Source organism: Azolla caroliniana, unplaced genomic scaffold (genome assembly GCF_043228905.1).
Source record: "Azolla caroliniana isolate FFs.n. ecotype wild unplaced genomic scaffold, voAzoCaro1.0.p SCAF_1, whole genome shotgun sequence".
NCBI lineage: Eukaryota > Viridiplantae > Streptophyta > Polypodiopsida > Salviniales > Salviniaceae > Azolla > Azolla caroliniana.
In genome coordinates this window covers 666,159-683,844 of record NW_028230436.1, presented here as the reverse complement: position 1 = coordinate 683,844, position 17,686 = coordinate 666,159, and the positions used below count along the sequence as shown (strand labels likewise).

General features: G+C 37.7%; 3 protein-coding genes across 7 annotated transcripts; 2 read left to right on the top strand and 1 right to left on the bottom strand.

The window, feature by feature from the left end:
* Nucleotides 1-3,672: 3,672 nt before the first annotated feature.
* On the top strand, nt 3,673-4,642 carry LOC147868113 (pentatricopeptide repeat-containing protein At3g24000, mitochondrial-like). Its single transcript, XM_087339374.1, has 2 exons — nt 3,673-4,562; nt 4,630-4,642. The coding sequence occupies exons 1-2, from the start codon at nt 3,673-3,675 to the stop codon at nt 4,640-4,642; spliced, it is 903 nt and encodes a 300-aa protein (XP_087195500.1).
* LOC147868112 (pentatricopeptide repeat-containing protein At2g13600-like) lies at nt 3,864-6,279 on the top strand. Of its 5 annotated transcripts, none has more exons than XM_087315455.1 (3): nt 3,864-3,987; nt 4,728-6,060; nt 6,114-6,279. In XM_087315455.1, exon 2 carries the CDS (start codon nt 4,759-4,761, stop codon nt 5,902-5,904), a length of 1,146 nt encoding a protein of 381 aa, XP_087171581.1. In that variant the 5' UTR covers nt 3,864-3,987; nt 4,728-4,758; the 3' UTR covers nt 5,905-6,060; nt 6,114-6,279. The 5 variants fall into 5 exon arrangements, with proteins under 5 accessions (XP_087171581.1, XP_087171575.1, XP_087171590.1 ...); XM_087315449.1 differs by lacking the exon at nt 3,864-3,987 and adding an exon at nt 4,448-4,573; XM_087315464.1 differs by lacking the exon at nt 3,864-3,987 and having other exon boundaries at nt 4,589-4,881; nt 5,023-6,060.
* Nucleotides 6,280-6,620: 341 nt separating this feature from the next.
* On the bottom strand, nt 6,621-16,532 carry LOC147868111 (phosphoenolpyruvate carboxylase 2-like). Its single transcript, XM_087315399.1, has 10 exons — nt 16,127-16,532; nt 12,664-13,064; nt 12,404-12,488; nt 11,862-12,084; nt 11,636-11,739; nt 11,473-11,560; nt 9,717-9,871; nt 8,495-9,493; nt 7,714-8,100; nt 6,621-7,436 (listed from the first exon to the last, which is right to left on the bottom strand). The coding sequence occupies exons 1-10, from the start codon at nt 16,328-16,330 to the stop codon at nt 7,158-7,160; spliced, it is 2,925 nt and encodes a 974-aa protein (XP_087171525.1). The 5' UTR covers nt 16,331-16,532; the 3' UTR covers nt 6,621-7,157.
* Between the last annotated feature and the right edge of the window lie 1,154 nt (nt 16,533-17,686).

The window sequence follows — 17,686 nt, the reverse complement described above, 5'->3', positions numbered from 1 at the left end:
CCCCCCCCTTACACACACAAAGAAACAGAAAACAAGAACAAATAAGACCATTTCCAAATGGGCCAATCGCCTCTTGGTCTCGACATATATTCATCCCTACGTAGATTTCTACCACCCAACTCACCTATCAACCTATCAAAGGTTTTTTTGTGTGTGCGTGGGTGTTTCTCAGATAATTCATCACATCCTTTTCATTCACTATCGATGTAGAAAGAGCCAAACTTGTCATTCAAGTAAACTGACTCCAAATGACTTTATATCTAATATAATGTGTCTAATCTCGTCTTTGCTTTGAATTTAGAAAACGAAACCGAATCGTCTCGTCAACAATTTTGTGAGCATTGATGGAATGGTAAACAAGAAACTGCCGACGAAAGTACAAGGTACACAAAAGCATTGCTTTTACGAATATTCGTACTGAAGCAATGCATATACACGCTTAGTTTAGGAGGGGCAAACACATAATGCACGTTTTTCGAGCAAATAAATTGCTAACAAGTAGTGGAGGATTAGCCTATTTATAATTAGCATTGCACCAAATGATAAACCAATGGTTATAGGTGTTCAAATCTAAAAGGCCATTATTTGTTTGTATCCAGTTTTTAACTTATAAAAAATAATGCAAACTAATAAACTTCTCGTAGGAAAAATTATGCACGAGTCCACTAACTAGCACAATGGATATATGTGGGATCACATAGATTAGTACTCCTAAAGATAAGGCAACACACATATTGGCTAACAATCACTAGAGGATATATTAATGGATATGGGCGATCCTCTTCCCTCGATTGTTTTCCTTCTAAACAAGTTAATAATAAATCAAGTGTGTAATGTTCATTAGTGTGTGTATCTCACAAAAAATTCCTTTGTTTCAAGATGGGATAGATGATAAATGCAATAGCAAAATGTTACATACGTTAGACAAATGAGGATAAACACATCTCGAATCATAAGATTGATCGCTTTTGTGGTTTCATGAGATCATGATCATGATCAAAAGCTCATCTCCTTGTCAAACTATTGTTGTGGTGGCATATTGAGTCTGCATAAGTTCCCATCCGATAACGTGCTTCTGTGTGGATAATAAATAGGGCAATCCAGTTGTTATTTTTTTTCAACAATCCATGATTCCTTTTTTTGTCTTTGCTTGTGACCGCATTATTTATAATGTAACAAAACAAAATTCTCTTACTTATCTTGACAATATTGTGCATACTAGTAGGGGAGCTAGGTGACATTCTCGCAAAGCCACATCAAAAGTTATTATATGTTATGGACATATGAGTGGCTAGGTGGCATCCAAGATAATCTAGAAATGATGAGTTCTTGAACTTTTTCGAGCATGTTGACACATAAAATAAAGGCCTTGCAACTCTCCCATCAGTTGATGTGAGATGAGAGCACAAATAGTACAACACATTGCAACTAAAAAAGGTTGTTTGTTTCCTGTGAAGGTGTCAATATGTATACAATACAAAATATCATCATGCTATGGTAAAAGCAAAGTAATTATTTTGTACAAAAATAAAATGTTACGTGTCCTATAAAGGTTACTAAATATTAGAATACTGATATTTAAACTACCTCTTATAATAAATATGTACTGTGAGAGAAAAAAGAACACCAATTCACGCCTAACTTTTTTGATTATTTATCAATAAAACATTGTATAGCACCACCTCAAGCATGTTTTCAACCCTCAGATCATGCATGGGTTGAACTTTGAAAGTGATTTGGAAAGCCATGTTCTCGGGAGAAAATCGTTAATGTGCAAGATCTCAATGACTTGAGATATGAACTCACAACCTTACTTATTGTTGTAAAGTATGAGCTTGACCATTGCACCAACATGTTATGATTTAAAAGCTCATGCCTTCAAGAGAGGAGTTGCAAGTAGTTTTAATTTTAAACATTCAGAGGTCTCATGGCGATCACGAAACATGGTTTAAAGTTTTTTATTTTGTTCTATAGGTTCAACTCCTATTGGATCCATAACGATGTATTCATCGGATGCTTGGACATTATTTAAAGTCTATAATGTGATGTATAAAGACAATGCTTTTCACAAGATGCTTTAGCACATTATGTGTTTTGTTAAACTACTAAAATTCTTGTTAGTTTTTTAGTTAGGTATAATCAACGATCAAACTGAATTGTGTAACTACTAATAGGTATTTCCATTAGTTTGAAAGTTCAAGGGTTATTCTTGTGATTTTTGAAATTCAAAGGGTGTTCTTTTAAGGGAAAAGTACCAAGATACCCCTGGAAGTTCGTCTATTTATCAGAATGCCCCTAGAAGTTCCAATTTTACCAAACTACCCCTATGTCCAAAAAATTACACTTTTTTTGTAATTACTTTATAAAGTGTAATTTTTTGGACATAGGGGTAGTTTGATAAATTTGGAACTTCTAGGGGCATTATGGTAAATAGATGAACTTCCAGGGGTATCTTGGTACTTTTCCCTTCTTTTAATCTTTAGGATGAGAGGGTATGTTTTGATTATTGAGAAGTAGGGGTAATAATGACGTTTTCTTGAACAAATAGGGGCACCTCATCATGTGATTTGATTGACTACAAGAAAGTATTCACACGGAAAACACTTTTGAGTCAACTATACAATGTCATTCGATTGTCTTAAGTAGTGCGTGTTGCAACTAACATAGTCTCAATTTTCAAGTTAAGATAAGCTACTATTTTCTTGTAAGTTTTAACAAAACAATTATCCATATATCCCAATTAAAATTAGAACTTTAGCAACCATAACCATACCTATACATGATTGAGTATCTAGGAGGGGCTGTATATAAGTAGTTGTTTATATACATATTAGGGTAAAGGAAATTCTTGGAACTATTCATGTTTCACCAAACAAAATAAAAACCATCACCCATCACATGTAATGTAGAATTGGCCGATTAAATATTTTTTGTCATGCCATTCATTAGTTTTTTTACCTCTTCCATTGTAATGTTTAACCAACATTTCACGTTTTTGTAAGGTGGCTTTATTGACAATATGTCATACTACCCCTTTCTAATCCTTAGGTTAGGGATACAATTTCCATGGCTGTGCATGATCTCAAATTGAAATGATGCATGAGCACACGTCAATAACAAAACTATTGCCATGCAAATGGGTTTCTATTACATAACATATTATATATGCATGTGAATGTTAAATTTAAGCTCCTTCGTCGACAAGCAATATTTGTTATTAAACTGGTTGGAGACTTGATAATCATGTTTGAAGGCAATGCTTTGGTTTGGTTAAATCCCATTCAAGAGTATTTACTATGTACTTTCTCAAGTGTTATTATACAAGACTCCCATTCCAAAATCCTTCCTAACTAATGGGAAAGTAGCTTCATTTTGGAAAAAAAAAACGTTTGACAATATATCATTCACAAAGCTTGTTTTCAATCTCCCTTGTCAAGCATTGAATAAAAGCAGAATAATTACTGTGGGTCTTGGGAGGATTATAAGGTGGAGTTGTGTGAGTACAAAATGTTAGAAAACGTTAATATACATATCATTCTCACTAGGGGCAATCCTACTTTCATTCTAAGAAGAGGAAGCCCCAACACCAATGGAGCTAAGACTATCATGAGCATGTCAAGTCCTCGCTCCTATTGCGAAGAAGAAGACGAAGAAGAAGAAGCAAATCGATCGATGGACGTTGCCTCATATGTTGCCCTCCTGCGCAGATACGCCTTGGCCAGAGCTCTTCAACAAGGCATGAACATCCATCACCACATTGTCTGTAGTAATCTGGAGCAAGAGCTCATCCTAGCAAACTATATTGTTCATATGTATGGTCGATGTGGATCTATTCATAGTGCAGTCTCTGTGTTCGATCATATGCACACAAAAAACGTCTTCTCATGGACCATCTTGATCAAGCTTCTCGCGGAAGATGGCGTTTTTTCGGATGAAACTTATCTGAGATTCCATCAGATGACTCAAGAAGGCACTATTCCGAACCAGGTCTCTTTCCTGTCCCTCGTGTCTGCTTGTATTCGCTTAGATATGGCGAAAAGGATGCATGTTTTCATAATAAACTGTGCGTTTGACGATGAAATTGTGGTAGATAGTGCTCTTGTAAGCACATATAGCAAATGTGGTAGTCTCATGGACTCACGTAAAGTGTTTGAGAAGATGAAAGACAGAAATGAAGTTTCATGGAATGCTATCATTTCAGCTTATGCTAGTGTAAAGCAGTGGAAAGATGTGCTTCTCTTGTATAAAGATATGTATTCACGAGGGTTGTTGCCTACCAAAGTGACTTATTTGACTGTATTAGGTGCGTTTGGAGATCCATTAACACATGTTATAAGTGAATGCAAATGGATGCATACGTGCATTTCAAGCATAGGTATGGATTCTGATGTCATGGTGGGAACAGCCCTTGTTAATGTGTACTCTAAGCTTGGCTTCCTTGGGGAGGCTTTGATGGCATTTAAGATGATTCTTGAACCTAATACCATCTCATGGAATACTATTATCGGATCTTACATTCGTTTTGACCTCACTGAAGATGCTCTAGGAGTTCTTTATAGAATGCAAATCGAAGGTAATTTTCCAGACAAGTTCACTTTTATATTACTTCTTCCCATATGTGGCTGTCAGAAAACCTTACTAATGCATGCCTTTATTTCTAGTTGCAAATTCGAGTCAGATATTACGATTGAAAATGCTCTAATTAGTACATATGGGAAATGGGGCAGATTAAGGGAGGCCTTGGTGATCTTTGAGGATATGTCTTCACGGAATGTGGTTACATGGAATGCTTTACTCGGAGCTTTAGTGCAGCATGAGCAAGTTGAAGTTGTTATTCAAATTTTCCAACAGATGCTTTTGGAAGGAATCGAACCAGATCAGGTGAGCTTTTCCATAGCTGTTTCGGCATGTGCTTCTATGCTTGCCCTAGTTATTGGAACATGGTTGCATGTTATCATTTTAGCACGGAGATTCTTGTTGGATCATTTCTTGATCACATCACTTTTGAGTATGTATGGCAAGAATGGCGATCTTGAGAATGCTCAGAAAATGCATGATGCAAGCGATAAATGTAATGTGGTAGGTTGGACTGCAATGATATCTACATGTGGCCAAAATGGTCTCTGCAAAGAGGCATTTCAACTATACAAGCAATTGCTTCTACAAAGTATAGTTCCAACTGAGGCTACTATAATAAACATGCTGGATGTATGTGCCATCCAACCACTTCTCGTTGAAGGAAAGAGGGTTCATGCTTGTCTTATATCCCAGGAAACATTGTCCCATGTATCAGTGGATAATGCCCTCATGAATATGTATATCAAGTGTGGGCACTTAGAAGAATCATCAATTGTTTTCCAAAACATGAAAGAACGTGATATTGTGACTTGGACGACCATGATTACTGGACAGACACAGCTTGGGCATGGTATAGAGATCCATCACTTATGCAAGAGAATGTGCTCAGAGGGTATCATACTGAATGAAGTCACATTCATAAGCATACTTGAAGCATGTAGCCATGTGGGTTTTATAGATGAGGCTTACTATTACTTTGCCACGATGCCCCAGGAACATGGCATTGTGCCTGAAGTAGAACATTACAACTGCATGGTAGATCTTCTCGGTCGAGCTGGTCGGTTGCTAGAAGCAGAGTGTTTTATTCATAAGATGCCCTTCTGTTCTATGATGCTACCATGGTTAACATTGCTGAGTGCATGCAGATTTCACATGGATGTGGAGGTAGGAAAGAAGGCTGCAAATAATCTTCATGTTTTGGAGCCTGACAGCAAAGTGGCAGATGCATTGTTAGCAAATATACATGTGATTCTTGGGCAGTGGAAGGAGGTGTCAAATCTTAGGCGAATTGTGAGGGGCACGTCTGATTATACTGCCATGGAATAATTCAAGCAGGCCATGATATCATATATCAATACAGGACAGTGCAACGATGAATCAAGGCTCTGTCTCATATTGTTTTATCTGCCTAATGGCAACAACATGTCCCTTATGTTTATTTGCTTAATGGAATCCTTGTTGCCACTTCTGAACCCCACAGGGGTGGGAGTTGAACGTAGAAATTATGCAATTGATTATGAACCTGTGTTTGGAAGGTGGGAGTAGCTTGTGTAGTCTCACCTTTTAACTAAAAGTACACAATTAAAAACTTGTGTTCATAAAACTAAGCAACCAACTTGTTATGATTTGTGTATTCAACATATTACTTAGTGTCATTCTACTCCCTGTGTAGCCATTTAGGGCCACTGAAAGCAAATAAACCAAACAAAAGATTATAAAGCAAGAAACTCTCTGAAGATTAATGGCTTGGAATAAGTTAGAGCCATTGACCAAAGGATCAGATAAAAGTCTTGTTGCGTGAAAAAAGTGTTTCAAATTGAAACTTCAAGTTAGACTTTACGTCTGATACAGAAGATGTCATCCCAAGAAGAGCAAAAATCTAAGCAAGCAAACATGTGTGATAAATCATATCTGCAAATCCTACTGATGATGGTCAAAACATATGTGCTACATACACTTATAAAGCAAAGAATCATATTTGCAAGTATTTGCAACTTGTAATGAATGATGATCAAAAGGTACATACTAATATACACTGAATATAGCAGAGAGACATATTTGCAAATTCTAAATTGATGGTGTCTTACAACTGTTGGAACATATGACAGGGCTTTTCTCCAACATATCTGGGAGTTATTTACTGATCAAGAGTGGTTTTTCATCATACGTTGGAGTTATTTACTGATTGTTACATATCTTATAAAGGTAAGCTGTTCTTACATTTGTCTGAATTTCAATTTCTTTACCATCAAACTCGAGTTCTCTCAAGGACTCAGATGTTGATTTATTACATAAGTTGGATTTATTTACTGATTGTTACATACTTCATTAAGGTAATTTGTTCTTAATGTGCTTGAATTTCAATTTCTTTACTGTTAAAATAACTTGAGTTTTCTAAAGGACTCAGATATTGATTTATTATTTATAGACAAACAAATATGGTTAACTAGGTCTTAAGAGTTCATGATTGAGAAGTTTTAGGATTTAGGGCTTAGTCCTGAAGAGTTCAGACTTTAGGGTTTATTATGCACATCTACTAGGATCGTTCACCATACCCATAACATTCCTCCAAATACAGACTATCCAGTGTTTTGCATGCCAGCTGCAATCCCCTTCATGGTCAGGATCAAAGTGTCCTCAAGGCCTGGTGGACATTCTGTTGCTGTATTTAAATTAGACAGCTCAGATGTTGAGCCAACTTGGAATAGCGAGCTTTTTATGCCTCTACCCTCTTGACTTCTTATCTTCCTAAGCGTCTGGACTTGCTGGATGTTCAGGATGGTGATATATGGTTCTCGGAGCATTAAACGTTGCTTCAATGTTGGGTTTCCTTGAAGGATCTCATTGTGCCCAGCAACCTATATGCAATGGCAAATTTTCAATATAGGTTCAGTGAAATCTATCCAGTCATTCAGCTTGATAGGAATGGGAAGCAGAATGAATCATAACCAGTCTTGGAGACAAATACACCCTAGCCTCATTCACAAATGTACCAACCACATTTTTTTAATTTGCTGAGTGGAATTATTTATCAAAACAAATTCCAGAAACATACCATTTTTCTTTTAGATTCCTAAAATTTTGTGGCGTTTTCATGCGTGAAATGGATATTAGTAAAGAACATTGATGACTAACCAATAAAATAAGATTGCAAGTCTCCTTGTATTTATTCCTCAACATCATCCCAAAGTGCTGTAGGTCCCCTGAAACCAAATACTTGTCATATAGTGCTGCAATCCTTGTATCACCTTTTGCAAACACCATCTCTACCAAATCAATGGTTGCTCTAAAGAAAGGCCATTCCTTATACATTTCCTGTAGCATGTGTAAATTGTTTTTGTCCTTCTGTAATGCGTAAGTTAGTGCTGAACCAATTCCAAGCCAAACTGGTACATGAAACCTAGTTTGAGTCCAAGCAAAAATCCAGGGAATAGCACGCAATGATTCGATGCCTCCGCTGGATTTACGCTTAGACGGTCGGCTGCCAATATTCATTCGTCCATACTCCAGCTCAGGCGTTGCCTGAATAAGATAAGAAAGGATTATAAAATAAGGTGATATTCAGAGAAACACAACATCACATGCTAGGCACAAGATGAGAGCTTGGCTTTCATAAATCCATAGTAACTTATGATTTCAAAATATAATATAAAATGTGATGGGTTAATGTAAGGGTTATGGTTGTGGGTTTTACACCTAAAGCACTGGGTCTAATATTCTGCTTATTCTAAAAAACATTCATATTGTTATTTTGACTAACACTTACCAGCTTAAAATTAATTCTTCCACAAAACCCAATGGTTAAAAAAATATAATTACTTTGTAAAAGGCAGGAGGACCACATTCTAAACATAGTTGACTAGCTAGTGATTGTAATGCATGTGATTATAATTGAGTTTCATAGAGATATATATACCGCACGAAAATACTTCACAAACTGGGGATTGTTGAAGACGACTTCACGATACTCACAAGTTGCTACAGGTGTAATTACATCCATCAAAGCCCTCCATTCAGGTTTTGGAGATCTTGGGGGTTGCATTCCATGCTCTAAGGTTGCGACAGTAAAACGTTGTAAGGTGTGGAAACATAAATGTTCCTCTCCAAAAGATTTTTGGATAACTTCTCCTTGGATGGTGACCCGTAAAGACCCATGAATGGTATCTGGAGGCTGTGACAATATGGCAAGATGAGTAGGGCCTCCACCTCTCCCAACTGAGCCTCCACGACCATGAAAGAGAGTCAGTTTGATTCCAAATTGCTGCGCCACCTTAACACAATCTTCTTGGGTTTTAAACACCTGCCATGCAGCTGAGAGTCTCCCAGCATCTTTTCCAGAATCTGAATATCCAAGCATTACTTCTTGCTTCCCATTTATTTTGTTCCGATACCAATCAATCGAAAAGAGGCGCATCAAGGAAGCTTGTGCATTTTCAAGATCTGTGAGCTTTTCGAATAGAGGAACAACTCGAAGAGGTTGTTTTATGTGGCATTCACGCTGTAAAAGCTCCACAGCCAAAACATCTGACGGTGCTGTAGCCATGGAGATGATATATGGTCCGAAAGAATCATAAGGAAGTTCTGATATAACTCGAAAAGTATCTAAAACTTCCTTGATCTCCTCAGTTACAGGTAAATCACGCCCAAAAAGGGGGCGTTTTCCTTGCAATTCAGATAAAAGCCAGGTTTGTTTCTCCTCCTCTGACCACTCTTTGTATGAACCCAAATCAAGATATTGAGTGATTGCATCCATCACATCAGAATGACGATCAGATTCCTGTCGAATGTCTAATTTCACTAAACTCAGACCAAAGCATGAAACTTGGCGGAGTACATCCAGAAGACGTCCTTCTGCAATACTTTTATCACCAGTCTCATTAAGTGATCGATAGCAGAGCTCTAGTGGCTCCAATATCTACAAGATGAATTTAAAATAAAAAAAGTCTGGCAATTAAAAAGAAATAAACTTGTTTTTTGAATAGCACGTCTTCAATTAAAAAGAAATAAACTTGTTTTTTGAAGAGCACGTCTTCAATTCAATACAAATAAACTTGTTTTCCAAAGAGCACCTTTTCATTTGAAGAAATAAATGAGTGATGCCATTTTACATATCCACTTTCCATTTTACAACAAAATACCTTTTCCTTAGATATAAACGTGTCCTCTTCAGGTATGTCAGATTTTCCAGAGGCCAAAAGCTGCCGGAAACGCTCCCGAGTCTGATAAAGCTTATCACGCACATCTCCAAGAATCACCCTAAAGGGTTCGCTAGAAGGAATTGGTTTCCAAAATTCTGAAAAACAAAAATATTGTCATCTGGAACTTGGGAAATGGTATAAATTGGTACAGAATTGGAACAATCAATTGAAGGTAGGGATCGGCAACGGCTCGGCTCAAGCCTAAACTGTTAAAGGCTTAGTGGCTCGGCTTAGGCTTGAGCCTGCCTAAGTGGTTTGAGCTTGGTTCCGCTTTGCTTAAGCCTTGCCAAACCGGCTCAAACCGGTTAAGCTGTTTATGTGAATTAATAGTTAGGTTAGTGAAAAGCTTAAAAGTTAGAAATTAGACAGTTAGAAACTTGAGAGAGAGACTGACTCAATGAGAGGAAGCCATAGCCATGGCCCATAGGCAACGGCTGTTGAATCAGAGACTAGAGTGACGACTCACGAGTCTCCCGAAAGACGTGAGAGAGAGAGAGAGAGAGAGAGAGAGAGAGAGGGAGCCTGCATACTACATAGTGGACGACGACAACCTCCTGCTGCCTGCAGCCTACACACCTTCAGGTAATCACTGATTCACTGATCCTCTTTGGTAATCCCGAGTTCCAACCTTTAAGTTCTTTGATGATGGCCGTTGATCTCTTCCTCTGATGATCTTCTTCGATAGTAGCCACTGATATTTCCCCCCAATCTATCCGGCCAAAAATTGGGTTTATGTGGCATGCCCATGACATGCCAAGATTAGTTTCCAGCAATTATTCCACCCAAATTGCTTCTCAAAGCAAACACTTCTTGAGAGCCAAGTATGTGAAAGATGCATACTTTCCTCTTCTCTAATTATATAATGCAATTGTTGCTCTTGGGTTGAATCCTTGGAGGTTTTTGTATACAATTATTATCCAACGGGAGAACCCCATAGAACAAGTCATCATATGAGCATAGCATACTCTCTTTTTCTTTGTCTTCTTTAATCTAATCATTTTCCTTACCTTTTATGGCTTCCCTTTCTTATCTGCTAGATCGGATTCATTTTCCTTACCTAACATATAGGATTGATTTGTAGGAGGAGAGGAGGGAGAAAGAGAGAGAGAGAGAGGTTCATAGAGACGAGATCGAGTGAAGAAAGCTCGGATTAAGATGGCTATGGTGGCAAGGCCGAGGGCAAGCCATGTCCATGTGCTAGCAAGCAAGGTGTCTTGTAGAACCAGGAAAATTGGCATGCATGTCTCCATAGCCATCACATATTTGTATTTGAGATGGTGATGGTGATGGTGCTTGTGGTGCTGATGAGGATGTTCAGGTTGAAGGGAAGAAGAATAATGGTGAGGTGCACAAACCGGTTTTGGCCAAATCGGTTAAGTCTAAACCGAACCGTTGCCCATCCCTAATTGAAGGAACAAAAGTTCTGGTTTAAAAGAAGCAATTGGGCAAAACATCCTAGTGTAGGAATTGGTGCAATCAAAATTTTCTTTTAAGAAGGAAAATAATCTACCAAGTAATTGAAAAATTAAGTCTCTGTTACCTCAACGTACTCAACAAACCATGTATCAGTATAATCTACCTGACATACTATTCATGGGAAAAAAGCATTGTCTGGGGCACATTCAGAAATGAGATGATCTAGAGATGACATTTGAAATAACAATGTCCATAAAGCTAGATAGAAGATGATTGGTACCCATATAATATTTAGCTCCTTTCTTCTCTGCACAAATAAGTTCATTGACTCGTGCTTTAAGTTCTGCACTACAACGCCACATGGATAGCTGCATTCAAAGTTTTAGAGCATGAAACCCAAGAGGACTTTCAACCCCTGAAGTATAGGAATAACGTGCACAAACCTCAAACATCAGATCCTCAATCTTTGAAAGATGCAAGTTTGCAGCCATAAGCCTTGCTAACAAGCATACATCGTATGTTACTTCTGGAGTAACTCTTGGATTGCCTAAGTAAAACAAATTGCAACAAGTTATGTGTTGTATTTAAATTTTTTCAAAGTCATGAAATCACTAATTAGCTAACTCAAAAGTATCTTGCATTTTAAATAAATCAACATAGCACAAGTACCATCACGATCACCCCCCATCCACGAAGAAAACTGGATTAGGGGCACACTATATGGTAATGGTTCCTTTATTCCAATTGACTTAAGTGCAGTGTCTATGCGTCGAAGGAACTTTGGGAGCCCATTGTAAATGGTTTCATGAAAATAACTCATCCCAGCACGCATCTCATCTTGTGGAGCAGGCGGAGTCCGTCTAATCTCATCCGTACGAAATGCTGCTTGAATCTACATAACATCATTTCAGGACGGATTTAAATCAATAGCTTTCTTGAATTTTGAAGTTGCCAATGAGAGATTTAATAATCTCATTTCTCATGATTTCTATCTACACTTTTCACACATTGATAATTTAGAAGCTTTGCACTCAGTATATGTGGTGCTATAGAATTTAATTGATGCAGAGTACTTGGGATCCAAACTGGTAAGACCTTGGTAGGTACAACGAACTTTAAAATTTAAGTTTTGAAGAGATTTTTTTAGCATTTACAATGCAGCTATATCTGAGTGTTTGATTATTTAATTTCAAAGCAAATGCGTGATATACCTCCCTTTTTAGGGCTTCATCAAGCTCCTTCTTCTCATCTGGGGTGATGTCTTCTTGGCAAAGCTTCAATAAGCACTTCTGGATACTGTAAATTATAAGAATCGTTTTCATTTTTAGACAATTTTTAGTACACTGTAGAGAGTTCTTGAACTCACAAACCCACCACCTTAATTATGAAACTACCATTTCATTACCATAGTTACAAATCTAAAAATAAATTGGCATTAAATGATGTCTATGTCAAGCATGTGAGAACTTACCGGCCATGTTTCTGAAGTAAAGATCGCCGGATTGACTGTGTTGGATGGGCAGTGAGGACAAGATCCACAGTTTGAGCCTTCAGAGCTTCAAAGACCTCTTCTGGTGATTTCTTCAGCTCAGTAACCAATCTTTCAAAAGTCTCTTCTAGATCAGACTCTGTAATTGCACTATTTTCATCTTCAAACTCTCTTGTTTTCAGTTTGATTCTTCTACGGAAGGCAATTTGAACCTCCTCAGCAAGGTTTGTGAGATTAAGCATGTGAGAGAAAGAGCTTGCCACTATGATTGCCTGGTTCGGATCCAAGCTGTCAAGCTCTTTTCCTAATTCTTCAAGTTTTTGATCAATTGTTTGAGACGATGCATTTGGAAACTGACTGGCAATTTCATAAAATGAAAGGACCTAAATACACCAGATTTAAATATGATTTTTTCATATATCTCACATAAATCTTCCATGACAGTGCCCTCGCTCTCATAATTGTTTTTGAGCACAGCCTTGCAGTTACCTACGGCTGGCTATCTACTTAAGGTATAATTTGTTTTCGTTTCATTTTACTAGCCTTTTCTAAGACTCACGCACACTTTTGAGCTCATATATCATTTAAAATTGATGAAGATATGCAAGTAACTTCAGCAGAGGGGATATGCAAGCTTTGCAGATAGGAGATAGAGACTGAGGATCACTATGCATGGAAGTATAAAGATCATAATGCAGTGACACAGTTGATCTGGAGTTACTTTCCCAACCATCAAATTGAGTACAAGACCAACAATAACAGGCTACTGTGCACCAAGACTACCAGAGACAAACAGACTCCTTAGATCCAAACCCGCTGTGAATAACACATTAGGGAGAGCAGACCTTGTGCCCATAGCAATCCAACAACCTACTACAATTACTTTTCACTCAATGCACCGTGTTCCACAATGAGTTGTAGATAGAGCTACCCATACAGTTACGTTCACATTCATGTACATCATATCACCATCATCATCGTTGTCACCAATCACATGCATCATATCAGTGACTGCATATCTATCTATGTTGAATGTGAAATATTAGTTACACCTAACACGTGTAACTCTATCACACATTCAACTAAATGATACACAGAACAGAAACATAATATCTAAATGGCTGATATTAGACACACATACTCTTCTTTTGCTAGACTCTTTTGACACACACAATCTCTCCCGAGAAGCACATCCACACTCTCTCTGTATCCATCAGTATTTGAGCATGGGTTGCAAAGAACAACAGAGCGTGGGGTCATAGTGCCTAGCAGTGTGGATCATAACGTTTTAGCAAAGTGCATCATTGCAAAGGCATCAGCAACCCCCATATTTTACATGTGTTTTTCCAAGAAATACAAGATTCCCAGTGCCCAGATTACATATACTACATCAGTTCCACGTCTAAGACAATAGATTATAGACATCTACAATCTCATACACATCAAGAATCAAGATTGAGTTATCAAAACTCATAGAGAGTAAGGACAAGAGACGGTGTGAGAGAGATGTCAGTAAAAGACAGAAATAAACAATAAAAAGAAGTCAGTGAATAAAACAATAGAGTTAGCAAAATTACAGTGTAGCAGAAGGATGTGCAGGATTCAGATGGAGGTTTTTTACTTTAGATCATACATTCACACTAAGTGCTGCTATTGAGGAGGGTAGAGCTCATTGCAGGCAGAATTATTGTTGCATGGGATGGTAGCATTATAAGAAAATAAACAGGCATAATGCAGACATCAGAGAGACATTCAGATCCTGTTCATTCTATTATTTTGAGTGAAAAATGGATACCAGATTTTTGTGACACTCTTTTGGTTCTGTGGGAGAAGATCTTTGACTATATTGTGAGAGGTGTCCTGCTCATGGATACTTGGGTACTGATGATGTTATATGCAGATGAAAAGATTGCGCTTATAACTTACTCATCAAAGTACTTATGGAGACATTTCAATTCTTTAATTTCTTTTGCAAATGATAATCAACTCAGTGAACCTTTGGAAACCCAATGACATGCTGTTCAACGGTACATCTCAGTGGATAAGGAAGTCAACGCATGATATTATGTATAGAACAGAGAGGGTGGATGATGTAGATGATTATACCTAGCTTGCTGTATTGTTCAGGGACTTTTCTTCTCCGTGAGAGGACAAGTTTAGGATCAGGTTACATAGGAAATGTAGCATTAGATGAACTAGAGAGGATGTGGTCATAGAATCAGTTCCAATAGCCAAGTACTAAGTTCTGGCTATTTGAAACTCTTGCCACCCTCAAAATTCTTGATGGTGTGCAGATTTAGGGGTTGATTTTGGACCATTATTAGGGGTCGATTTAGGTGAAGATTGATGAAGATACATCTTGTATTCATGATCTGGGTAAGGCATCCGTACTGGCGTACTACCAGTACTCCTTAGATGCATCACCTCTCGCACTGACTCAGATATTAGGAAATTCATCAGACAAGATCTCACTCATCTATAGAATAGTAAGACATGGATCAAACTTGTGCAGGATGGCACGAAGATAGTCTTCTATTTAGACCCTTTCTCCAAGTCCGTGAGGATAGATTTATACTACACCCTCAATATATGGATATCCATCTGTCATATTGATTGAGATACATCATTGGACTGTGGACAGAACCATATCTCACCACATCAGTTGGAGATAGGCAGGTATATGGGTGTACCAAGCAAATAATAAGTTCAGCGCCAGATTCTGCGGACCACTACCCATGCCATCCCACAGTTTACCGCTTCCACTGCTTCTTCAGGAAGGGATTGGGATCATTCAACCGGATTGTAGACCATTATTAATTATAGATGTTTGGGGCTATTTTTAAAAGATATCCACGAATTAGAGTCGCTTGTTGGGGGTAGATGGTCAGCAGGGCCTGTAAATGCAGATTGGGTATTTTTTTACCATGTTCATTTGGCTTGCTCCAGATGTCTGAAGATACGTGGATTATCCAACGGAAGATGTTTCCTGCATTGGAAGATACATAGCATCATTGTCTCAGATTGAGCATGATCACCCAGGAAGTTGGTTTACTATGGATGGTGGTATTGATGTCATACAACATCATTGTATGCCAGCATTCACGGGCCTATCAATTCACATCCTACCATTCCCCAATATAAATCTATCCTGTCTGTATATCAAATGCCATTGAATGCGCCGGAATACTGTGTACTATATCATGGGCCCTATATCATTGTACCAATTGCCCCCATCTCATTGAAGCTACTTTGATAATACACTAGTTACTAATAGAAGCTACAAATTAACTTTGCTTTAGTTTTTCATCCAATCCATTCTGTAAAATCGACATAGTTCATCACTTTGACCTATCAAAGCCATGAACATACCATTACCATTACCATCACCATTTCTGTTTATAGAAACACACGCTCATCTTTTCTCTCAATCTACTTGAGTGTGTACCTTGTCTCGAATCTCTTCTCCATGGAGGTCTTGGAGGATGTCGATGAAGCGATCGAGTAGGATCAGGTCGTGTTCGATGAGCTTGTCGTCATCAGAAACCTTGCATGGGACGAGCTTTCTCATCTGTTCATCCATGGAAGCCATCCTCTCAATGGATTGCTTTCGATAATTGGAAGAGGAGCGAGGAGAGAATTCCATGGACATATATATAGAGATAAATTGATGAGTGTTAATAAAGTATTGGTATGTAAGTATATTCACCACCTCCTCATCATCTCCCTCACTCTCTCTGCTTTCTCTCTGCACAGAATGGAAATGAGCCGAACGTATGTATGGCTGGTTTTCTTACTTTCCTGCATTTTGGCTGTTGCTTTTTTGCTTCTATTTTTGTGGTTTTGCTTTTCTGCCTTTTTGCTTTGCTTTTTCCTCGTGTATATATATATATATGTGTGTGTGTGTGTGTGTGTGTGTGTATGGGATAGCCCCGCCATGGAAAATGTCGGCTATGGCTATGGAAGGAATCCCATCCCCATCAACAATTGAGATGTTTAAAAATGAAGCTTCTCTGTTTGCTTCCAAAATCAATGCTTGCTTTGGTAGCTCCATATTTTGAGATACCCACACTTAAACACGAAAACAACCAAGTGCAAGAAATTGTTTTTATGTGTTTTGTAATTTAACCATAAAGCTATTAGAATATGGCAGGACAACTATTTTTTTAAAATTTTTTTTACTCTCTCTCTCTCTCTCTCTACGTTGCCTCCTCATGGATGTTAATACGTGTCATCTTTCCGAAGTGAAGATTCCCTTAACTTAGTATCCACTCTCACTTAATTTATGTCTGTCTTTTTGTCGTGGCTAAAGGCAAATAGCATCATTTTAAGCCTTTTTAGAAGATGCCTCCTTTTTTTACATGCCAAAAGGGAAAAACATACGATCTAACATGGCTTTCACTTCCGTTAATATTGCTTGAATATAGTTTTGAATAATAAGTCATGAACAATTGTTTGCATCAATAAAAATAAATTATGGTCTCCTTTCTCAAAGAAAAACCAAGTCAATAATAGCTAGATGTGGAAGCATCACATTTACAATTTTCACATGATGTGCATGTTCTGATTGTCACAAAATATTTATGTTTCCACATTCGCGTGCGAGTGTGTGTGTGCTTGGATTGATAAAACATAGCTTATGACTGGAGACAATGTAATTGCAATTATTGACTTGAAGATCATGAGATAAGTTTGACTTCAAGAATCCTATAAAGCTTTTGTGCAATTATGTAGGCTTGCACTATAAAGTCAAAATAAAAGTTGTTTACAAACGTCTAAGTCTATGAAGTGATGTTGATCTTAAAAAATGATGTACAAAAACCTGCAGAACTACTTGTGATTTATTATTGGACTAGGGCATATTTATTATATGAAAATGAATCATGGACAAATAATATATGTTGTCCTACATTATGTCTCCATTATACATCCTCATATGAAGAAAATACGAAATTATGTGCTAGAAGAATATAGGAACCCTCGTAAATGATTGCTTACAAGATTGTGA

Excerpts from the sequence above, each read along its gene's own strand:
- LOC147868113 (XM_087339374.1), top strand. The coding sequence starts at position 3,673 with ATGGACGTTGCCTCATATGTTGCCCTCCTGCGCAGATACGCCTTGGCC.
- LOC147868112 (XM_087315441.1), top strand. The coding sequence starts at position 4,642 with ATGCATGCCTTTATTTCTAGTTGCAAATTCGAGTCAGATATTACGATT.
- LOC147868111 (XM_087315399.1), bottom strand. The coding sequence starts at position 16,330 with ATGTCCATGGAATTCTCTCCTCGCTCCTCTTCCAATTATCGAAAGCAA. Across the intron at positions 9,872-11,472 it reads AGGAGCTAAATATTATATGG|AATTTTGGAAACCAATTCCT; the intron begins GTACCAATCATC and ends TTTGTTTTTCAG. Across the intron at positions 9,494-9,716 it reads CGTTTATATCTAAGGAAAAG|ATATTGGAGCCACTAGAGCT; the intron begins GTATTTTGTTGT and ends TTCATCTTGTAG.